This window comes from Neophocaena asiaeorientalis, unplaced genomic scaffold, assembly GCF_003031525.2.
Source record: "Neophocaena asiaeorientalis asiaeorientalis breed wild unplaced genomic scaffold, Neophocaena_asiaeorientalis_V1.1 scaffold134, whole genome shotgun sequence".
Classification (NCBI taxonomy): Eukaryota; Metazoa; Chordata; class Mammalia; order Artiodactyla; family Phocoenidae; genus Neophocaena; species Neophocaena asiaeorientalis.
Genome location: NW_020185339.1, coordinates 29,200,965 through 29,210,772, shown reverse-complemented (window position 1 = coordinate 29,210,772; position 9,808 = coordinate 29,200,965). Strand labels below are relative to the sequence as shown.

At 44.7% G+C, this 9,808-nt stretch overlaps 1 protein-coding gene across 3 annotated transcripts in view; it reads right to left on the bottom strand.

Annotated features, from left to right (window-relative positions):
- Positions 1-2,251: 2,251 nt before the first annotated feature.
- Positions 2,252-9,808, bottom strand: part of PRKAG1 (protein kinase AMP-activated non-catalytic subunit gamma 1) — a 13,842-nt gene continuing 6,285 nt past the window's right edge. Inside the window, exons 3-13 of one of the 3 annotated variants that reach the window (XM_024736923.1) lie at positions 6,838-7,020; positions 5,197-5,306; positions 4,916-4,997; positions 4,759-4,817; positions 4,573-4,618; positions 4,416-4,470; positions 3,981-4,116; positions 3,707-3,872; positions 3,511-3,548; positions 3,096-3,242; positions 2,259-2,958 (exon numbers count right to left, since the gene is read on the bottom strand). In XM_024736923.1, coding sequence (XP_024592691.1) covers positions 2,854-2,958; positions 3,096-3,242; positions 3,511-3,548; positions 3,707-3,872; positions 3,981-4,116; positions 4,416-4,470; positions 4,573-4,618; positions 4,759-4,817; positions 4,916-4,997; positions 5,197-5,268 — 906 coding nt within the window. In that variant the 5' untranslated portion in view covers positions 5,269-5,306; positions 6,838-7,020 and the 3' untranslated portion in view covers positions 2,259-2,853. Of the gene's footprint in view, positions 2,959-3,095; positions 3,243-3,510; positions 3,549-3,706; positions 3,873-3,980; positions 4,117-4,415; positions 4,471-4,572; positions 4,619-4,758; positions 4,818-4,915; positions 4,998-5,196; positions 5,307-6,837; positions 7,021-9,808 lie in introns of all 3 variants that reach the window. The other 2 variants (XM_024736922.1, XM_024736921.1) reach the window with 2 other exon arrangements.

The following is a 9,808-nucleotide window of genomic DNA, read 5'->3' as shown; positions in this document are numbered from 1 at the left end:
CCCCCCCCGCCATACATACACCCTTAACTCCTTACCCTCTCAGTGCTGTGCTCAGGGCTGCTGGTGCAGCAGGACAGGAGTCTGTCTTAGCCATCGAAGCTGCCCACACTCTCATTCTAAGATGTTTGTCCTTGGGCACCCGTGAAGCCCTCTCCCTGAGGCAGGCTCTCTCCCCTAGTCCAGAAGCGTGGATTTGGGGGGTCATAATGTTCTCAGCCTGAGCTCTGCTCAGCTTTATGGAGGACAGACTAGGGTGCGTACCCACTTGCACCCTCTCAGAGGGTATAGAGGAGGAATGGCGCGCTCCCTTGGCAAAACTAATCCCCTAGCAACTGAAATGATAAAAGTGGGCCCTATTTCCCAGCGTAGATCTCTCCATCACCACTACCACAATGCCTGGCTGACTCAACCCCCACCTGAAGTGGTTTTCAAGACCATCACCTCTTAGGCTCGTTCTGTGCCGGGGGGGTCGTTGCTTACATCTACATGATCCCTCCCCCCAAGCCTATACCAGGTGTCCCCTGATTCACCATGGTAATGTTAGTGGCAGCACGGCCCACGCCAACCCTTCCATGCAGAGACTTAGCAACCATGCCTGGCAACCATGGCAGCAGTTCCAGTGGAGAGGAGGGGTGCGGGGAGGTGGGAGAAAAGAGTGTGTATGGCAATGGCTCCTGAAGAAGGGATAATTCGCCTCTCCTGAGAGGAACAGGTAAGAATAGAAGGCTTTGAGGCTCCCAAATTTTGTCCCTTGTCTTTCTTTCTGCTCCATCCTCAGACTCTGAGACTGACTGGTTGGGTTTTTAGGGGGCAACGGGAGATGCAGATCCCCATTTGTTTTCCACCGAAGTATATGCAGCCCTTAGGCACAGACCCTTCCTTTTAAGGTGATGAGCCAGGAGGGTTGTTTTAGGACAGAGACTGACTTACTGAGAACCAGAGAAACAAAACCCAGGCCTCCTGCTCCCTAACATGGACCTTTAGAGAGAACCCAAACATCCCCTATCCCATCCAGTCGACCCCACTTTACACCTACCAGGTGAACCGATGTCTCTTTGCTTGAAGGTGCTTCCTTCCACCCAGGTCCCAACAGAGCCCTAAGGCTTTAAAAGTCCTTGCCTCCTCCCTAGACGTGATGGAATGTGACATAAGGAGACATCTGTCCTTTCCACCATTCACCCACCCCCACACAAACATACCCTAATTCTAATAACTTGGAAGCCTCCCTCCCTCAACTCTGGGAATGTGCTATGAGAGCTGTGAAAGGATGAATGCAGAAGCAGGGGCTTCTCCAAAGCCATGATGCAGCACTGAAAGCTGACCTCTGACCAGTGCCCTGATGCTTCTCTGTGTTCCATCAACAAGCCTGGTTTGGAGGAACCAGTATGGCATGGCTGGGTTCATCCGAGTTCTTAGGCACAGTGTGGGTAGGGATACACACAGGAGTTACTCTGAAGTTCTTTCAAATCTTGGATAGGAAATGGTTATCATACCTGTAAGGCAGTGGTGAGATGGTACCCAGAATTTGGTTCATAGCCAACAATCTAGCAGTCCTTACAGTGCTCGGTGCTGACTACTGTTTTGGTCCACATGGTTTCAGCACAGGGAACGGGTCTGATGGAGTGACCATAATCCTGCTGCTCCCCACCCCCCACTCTCCAGCTCATATCTACCTTGGAAGAAAGGGATTTGTGAGTTCAAAGACAGTGCCAGCTCAGCAAAATCCAAAGAGTCCCACCTTCTCTAAGAAAAGTTGATAGTGGCAGGTCTCTCTGCCTACCTAAAGGAGATCCTCAGTCTGTGATGGGATTTTCCTTGGGTGCCAGCTATGGTCCAGGCAGAGGAGAAAGTGAGGTGGTAAGGAGACTGCAGGGAATAGTTACGAACAGTGAATTAGAAAGGCAGTAAATCTAGTGTAGTGGTGAAGTGCATGAGCTCTAAAGCAAGACTATTTCGGCTCAAATCCTAGCTCTGCTTTTTATTAACGGTGTGGCCCTAGGCTAGTTACTTAGCCTCTCTGTGCCTCAGTTAAAAGAAAACAAAATCTGTAAAACTGAAATAGTATCTACTATTGTTCTGAGGGTTAGTTGAAGTAATATATGTGAAGCACTGAGAACGGTGCCTGGCGCACAGCTTCATGTATGTGTGTGTGTGCTATTACTGTTGTTATTAATGATGAGCTGAAGCAGCCATATGAAGTAGGAAGGCTGGAGCAGTAGTGTCTATCAACTACAAAAATCAAACACTGAAATACCATGAAGAGGCTCCTGTCATTTTAATTAGGTTTGCCACAAAAAGCAATAACCTCGGCTAACCACTCTGCCCTCCCCCTCCACCTGAGTCTCATCTCCCTTCATATGCATACAGCACAGGAACCCAAAGGCCCTCCTCCCCATGATCCTCCCCACTCCCACTATGGGAAGAAATGCCATTAAATGGACTCAGCCTCCTCCATACAGCATGAAACAGGATGAATAAAAATATCTTTATGAAGAGTTTTGTTGTGTCCATTATCTTAGGGTGGAGTCAGGGACAGAGATAGAGGCAAAGGCTGGGTGAGGTCTGGGGATCTCTCAGAGATCAGAATTTGCCTGAGAAGCACAGAAAGGGGGCTATGTCTAAGTGGGCAGGGACCAGGCTGAAAGTTTTCCTCAAGGGTGAGGATAAGGACAGCTAAAAATCCATTCTCCTTCCTCCCCCACACCTTCCCTCACTCCCATGTAGAAGGGTAGGGGGCTCCCAGGCAGGGAACAGAGTCCCAATTCTCTAAAGTTCTCGTCTCTGGTTCCCAGAGCTTTGGGCAGGCAGTGAGTGGGGCATAACCCCTGGTGCTGCACGACCCCTTCCCCCGGCTCAGGGCTTCTCTCCGCCTGTGAGCACCAGGGCCTGCAAGATGTCAGACAGTGATACAATTCCCTTGACCACATCATTCTCATCCACCACTACAAGTCGGTGAACCTGCACAGAGCAATAAGGAAGGGAGAAAGGGATGTGTTTAGTGCCAGCCTCAGTTAAGGTGAGCCCTTCAGCCCCTACCCTCCATGCCAAACCAAAGCTGCTACCCCCAGCACCTTTAGGGTTGCTGGCTCCCCTACCTCTGCTTCTACCAGCCTGTTGATGATGGTTTCCAGAGTCTCATGCAGGTAGCACTTGAGGACACCCTCAAAGTGATGCGATCGATGTTGCAGGGCTTTGGTCACTGACACATCTAGGTTGTTGTAGGTCTTTTCTGCTGCCAGATTCTGGGGAGAGAGAGAAACATTCATGCAGGGAAGCAAGGGAGCCGGCCCGCAAACTCCGAGCCCACCCAACCTCACCAGAGTGATTTAGGGTAGCTGTCAGCCATGCCCACAAGCCATACCCAGCGCATTCAATTCCTTTTCAAATAGGATTTGAAAGCTTGGAAGCTTCTAAAACCCTCAGGTCCCAGAAGAGACTCTCTTCTTCTCCCTCTCCACATCCAACACCCCACCCCTTTCCCTGCCTCCCAGCACCTCCACAATCACTCACGATAACATCAAACTTGGAGTAGATGTCCACCACACGCCCTAGGGGGACAGAGGCAGCTCAGCAAGGAGGATCTGGCATCCAAGGCTCCCCCTGCCTATAGAATCACCCTCCGGGCTGAGCTGAGGGGACAGCAGATTTTCCCACAGCCTCCCTGGCTTCCCTGGAGCCCTCCCTCTCCTTTTGCCCAATCTCTCACCTTTCTCATCCACCACTGGCAGGGCTGAGACTCGGTGCTGTACAAAGATGCCCAGAGCCACGTAGACGGGGGTAGTAGTGCGGACCATAGCAATGTTAGCATAGGTGCCAATCTGTAGCTCTTCCAGAGACTTAGACATGAACTCTGGCTTGGGGAACTCAGTGATCTGAGGAAATAACCATCATCTTGATTTTTTTCAAGGCCCCTCGAACCACCTTTGGATACCCCTCCGACAAGTATGTAAGAAGTAAAATCTGGGCCGAGGAGCACTTACAACACTTACAAACAACTTGAGGAACTTGAGGATGCGCTTGTGGGTAAGGATGTACAAGGTGTTGCCTGATTCCGGGTCAATAACTGGCAGCCTGTGGATCTTGTTTCGAATTAATGAAGAGACAGCATCAAACAAGCTGTGGGAAGGTAGGGGATAATGATAAGTTCACAGCGCTGGGCCTGAGGGTGGTTAAATAGCTCCTTAGAGTTTGTTTATAAACAGGTGGTTGGGGGAGAGGAGCAGTGTTCAGACTAGACCTAAATAAATACATATGTGTGTGTGTGTGTGTGTGTGTGTGTGTGTGTGTGTGCATGAGAGAGAGAGAGAGGAGTGTCTTGCCTCTCTTCTGCCCTTGGATCTTTGGGTATCTACGGCCTTAGCTATGATGATGGCAAGGCTCTTTCCCCTCTGGACAAATGGTTAGCTGGAACTCACCTGGCATTAGGAGAAATGCAGACAAGTGGTTTAAAGGAGTCCTGTAGGTACACCTCTGAAGGGAAAAGGGAGGTTCACAAAATACCACCATGAAAAACTGTTTCCCAGGAAACTTTCCATCCCTTTATCCTTTTACAACCCCCAGGTCTCTACATACCTCTCCAAGTTTCTATCTTGTGTTCTTCTAGCTCATAGATCTGTACCTGAAAGCAGAAGCAACAGAACTTGAGACTTGATCTCCCTGCTTCACTAACCCCTTGTAGTTTGTTTGGAAGAAAGGAAATGAGAATGAGGGACTCTGGGCAGGGAAAGTGGTTTTGGTCATTGAGCTAAGGCTCCTTACCAGGGCTGATTTATAGTAGCGGTGCAGAATATTGATGAAATCAGTGATGGTCAGCATGCCTAGAGGCCAAGATAAGAGCCCTCAGCACTGCTCAAAGCTTCTCTCCCTGCCCAGCACAAGATGCCAGTAAAACTGTGTTCCAACAACTTCTGCTTACCCACAAAGCTTTGCTTCTTACTATCCCACAAAGGGGCAGCTCGGACACCATTAGTCACCAAAGCAAAGAAAGCTTTCTTCACCTGTAGTGAAAGAGTAACAGTCACAGAGGAAAATTCCCAGGGGGCAGGATTTTAACAGAATAGGAATTGGGTATGCTGGGGAAAACATGAGCCTAACCCCATAGAAGGACAAGGGTATTAGCCTTGGGATGAGGTAGGATGAGAGGTATTGAACCAGAGGCTCCAAGGAAGGGGGAAGGGAAAAGAGGATTTCACCTACCTGAAGGGAAGTATCAAATACAACCAATTTTGAGCTTGTGGGAATCAGGTCATAGCAGCGATGAGACTTCATGAAGGAAGTATACACGCTATTGTTGGATTCTGGAGTCTCTGCATAGGGTGGGACAGTTAGTAGCTTCCTTCCATGCAACAACTCACAATCAAAAGAGGTAGAAAATAAAAGTATTGTAGTTGCTCAAGTATTTACAGCATGATTTTATAAGGGCCCCTATTCTGTTTTGTTCCCACAAAACCTGGATAAACCCCTTCGAAACCATTTCATCCAACCCCACCCCCAGGTAGAACTATATAATCTATTGGCTCCTTAGCCAAAAGATGGCTGACTAAAACAGAAAGTCTGTAATACTTTCACTAACCTAGTCTAGTCTAAAAGCTTTTTTTCTCATCCTTAACTCATTTTCCTTTTCATATATTTAGCACATTTTCACTTGTTCTCTTTTCTCAATTAAGATGTAATTAAGCTTCTTAAAAATCCACGTAAACTTCTTAAAATTCTTCTAAGACCCACAGATGAGAAAGTCATGGTCCAAGTTGGGCCATTTCAGAACAACACTAAGTTGAAGCCCAGTGCTCAATCAACCTGGCCCCAAACAACCTGAGAGTCCATCTTGGGATGACCGTGTGAATCAGAAATCAACCCACCTACTCTAGACAAATGAGAGACCCTGGCTGGGTTTACCTTTCCATTCCCCTGATTTTAACTGCTTGCTCTCAACTGGAGAAGCAAGCCCCAAAATAATAGCCCAAATGTGCTACATAGTATGCTATGTGTACTTAAAAATATTACACCATCTAATCTGCAAGGCAAATAACTACTGCCCTCATTTTTCAGCTGAGAAAACAGGTGGAAAGCAGCAAAAAAAAAAAAAAAAAAAAAAAAACTGCTCAAGGTCATACCATTAGTAACAAGAAAGACTCAAACACGGATCTACCTGATTCCAAAGTTCAAGCTCTTAAATCCTATGCCAGTTGTTTGTTTTTAATTTTTTACCAAGGTTATACAGGTACACAGTTTAAAGAGTCAAATACTTCTACGAATTTTGTTAAGAAAAACTGCAGTCCCTAGCACCCACCTCCCTGTACGACCCCTCCCCAGAGATGAGACCTCTTTTAGCTGAGTATTTTGGTACTTATTTCTATGTCTATAAATAACATGCTTATATTGCTACTTTTTTCGTTCACTTTTAGGCATTGACTATTATCATGCAAGGAAGATGAGAGGCATTATCTCTTATCATGCAAGGAAGATGAGAATTTTCAGTTCTCTTTACTACCAGGACCCCATTATAAACATGCACCTCCCATCACTCCGTTCTCCCAGAAGTTAAACTGTACGGTTGGTTACATCAGTATTTAAATAATTTTGACTAAATATTCATTATTCAGAGCTAAGTCAAGTAGCAAAGTCTGATTTTTTTTTTCTTTCACAACTTTTTGTTTTCCTTGGAGTTAATAACTGTCTTGTCTTTTTGTTTGCTTAGTTCTCTATGCATAATACTTATAACTAATTCAATCCCCAAACTCTTTACCAATTGTTTAAATCTCCTTTCAAGAAGTTCAGAAGCATGAGATAGTCTAACAATTTAAACTACCCAAAGAAGTCTCTCTGGAGCCTTCTGACCTGCTCAGATCTGGGCTGGTGCGCCTGGTGTACACTGCTGTCATCCTTAGATCTTCCTTCATCACCATCCAGGGGAGCCCTTTCACGTCTCTCCTGTACTGGCACTCCTGTGTCCTGTATCCCATGTTTTCATCTTTTTTGATTACTCCCTTGTTTTGGTGGAGCACATCTTCCAGTAGCTTCCTGAGAAAGGGTGCATGGGAAGTAAATTTTTTGAGACCTTGTAGCCTGCAGATATCTTTATTTTACCCTCATCTTTGAATTATAATTTGGCTGGATATAGAATTCTAGGTTGGAATTTATTTTCCTGCAGAATATTGAAGCCACTGCTTCATTGCCTTCCAGCTTCTGGTGCTGTTGAGAGTCCGGAGTCCCAGGCAATTCTGATTCTTTGTGTGTGACTTGTTTTTTTCTCTTTGGAAACTCAGGATCTTCTCTTTGTTCCCAGTGTTCTGAAATCTCATGACGATTGTGCTTTGGGTGGGACAATTTCACCCATTGTGCTGAATATTCAATGAGTCCTTTCAACATGAAAACTAATGTTCTTCGGTTCCAGGAAATGTTCTTGAATTACTTCCTTGATTGTTTCCTTCCCTCTGTGTTGTCATTTTTCTCTTTCTGTAACTCCTACTATTTAGATATTGGACTTCCAAAAACTGACCCTTTAAGGTTTGTTTTTGTTGTTGTTGTTTTTAAAATACAGTAGTCCCCCCCTTATCCAAGGTTTCACTTTCCACAGTCTCAGTTACCCGTGGTCAACACTAGTCTGAATATTAAATGGAAAATTCCAGAAATAAACAATTCATATGTTTTAAATTGCACGGCATTCTGAGCAACATGATGAAATCTGTTGCCATTAAGCTCAGTTCCAGCGCTGGGCGTCAATCGTCCCTTTGTCCAGCATATCCCGCCCGTTAGTCACTTAGTAGCCATCTCAGTTATCAGATTGACTGTCGCTGTATCACAGTGTTTGTGTTCAAGTAACCCTTATTTTACTTAATAATGGCCACAGAGCACAAGAATAGTGATGCTGGCAATTCGGATATGTAAAACTGAAGCCCCAAAGTGCTTCCTATAAGTGAAAAGGTGAAAGTTCTTGACTTAATAAGGGAAAGAAAAAAAATCATATGCTGAGATCTATGATAAAAATGAACCTTCTGGACTTCCCTGGTGGCACAGTGGTTAAGAATCCGCCTGCCAAGGCAGGGACACGGGTTCAACCCCTGGTCTGGGAAGATCCCGCATGCCACAGAGCAACTAAGTCGGTGTGCCACAACTACTGAGCCTGCGCTCTACAGCCCGTGAGCCACAACTACCGAGCCCATGCACCACAACTACTGAAGCCCGCACGCCTAGAGCCTGTGCTCAGCACCAAGACAAGCCACCGCAATGAGAAGCCCGCATACTGCAATGAAGAGTAGCCCCTGCTCGCCGCAACTAGAGAAAGCCTGCGTGCAGCAACGAAGCCCCAACGCAGCCAAAAATAAATAAATAAAGATAAAATGTTAAAGAAAAAAAAGAATCAGCATAAACACAATTCACTGATAAAAAAAAAAGAATGAATCTTCTATCTGTGAGACTGTGAAGAATGAAAAAGGAATTCACGCTAGTTTTGCTGTCACACCTCCAACTGCAAAAGTTATGGGGTCAGTGTGTGATAAGGGCTTAGTCAAGATGGAAAAGGCATTAAATTTGTACAATAAGATATTTAGAGGCAGACAGACCGACCAACCCCATTCACATAACTCTTAATATATGTTATAACTGTTCTATTTTATTATTACTGTTGTTAATCTCTTACTGTGCCTAATTTGTAAATTAAACTTTCATAGGTATGTATGTATGTATAGGAAAAAATATATATATACAGGGTTTCACAGTATCTGCTGTTTCAGGCATCCACCGGGAGTCCTGGAATGTATACCCCGAGGATAAGGAGGTACTAACTACTGTATCTTTTCTCTCCTACTTTCCTCTTCTTTGATTTTTTTTTCTTTTCCTTTATAGTTTATTACAAGATATTGAATACAGTTCCTTGTGCTATACAGTAGGACTTTGTTGTTTATCTATTTTATATATAGTAGTTTATATCTGTTAATCCCATACTCCTAATTTATCCCCCTCCTTTCTCCTTTGGTAACCATAAGTTTGTCTTCTATGTCTGTGAGTCCACTTCTTTGATTTCTAATTCTACTTTATGAGAGATTTCTTCAACTTGATTTTCCACACCTCCTACTTAGTTTAAAATTTTTGCTATTATATTTTTAATTTCCAAGAGCTCCTTTTTTGTTTTCTGAAAACTGCTTTTCTTAAAAAAATTACTTCCTGTACTTGTTTCATGGTGGAAATATTCTTTATCTGAGTATGCATTAATGTTAATTTTTAAAATTTATTTTTAATAAATTTATTTATTTATTTACTTTTGGCTGCATTGGGTCTTTGTTGCTGCGTGCGGGCTTTCTCTAGTCGTGGTGAGCAAGGGCTACTCTTCATTACGGTGCGTGGGCTTCTCATTGTAGTGGCTTCTCTTGTTGCGAAGCATGGATTCTAGACACGCGGGCTTCAGTAGTTGTGGCAAGCCGGCTCAGTAGTTGTGGCTCACAGGCTCTAGAGCGCAGGCTCAATAGTTGTGGCGCACGGGCTTATCTGCTCTGCAGCATGTGGGATCTTCCCGGACCAGGGATCGAACCCGTGTCCCCTGCACTGGCAGGCAGATTCTTAATCACTGTGCCACCAGGGAAGTCCATTAACGTTAATTTTTAAAGTTCTCTTCTCTATGCATTGACTTTTCCCTTCTGTTGCTTTTTTTCCTGTTTGTTTGTTTTTTGCCATTTGTGGGGGACAGTTTGGATCACTTTTTTCAAGTTACAGGCTTTCTTTAGATGTCTAGTAATCCTTGGTTTAAAGGAGGATTCACACCATATTTTAAGAGTGGAGTCTTTTTTTTTTTTTTTTTTTTTTTTTTGTTCAC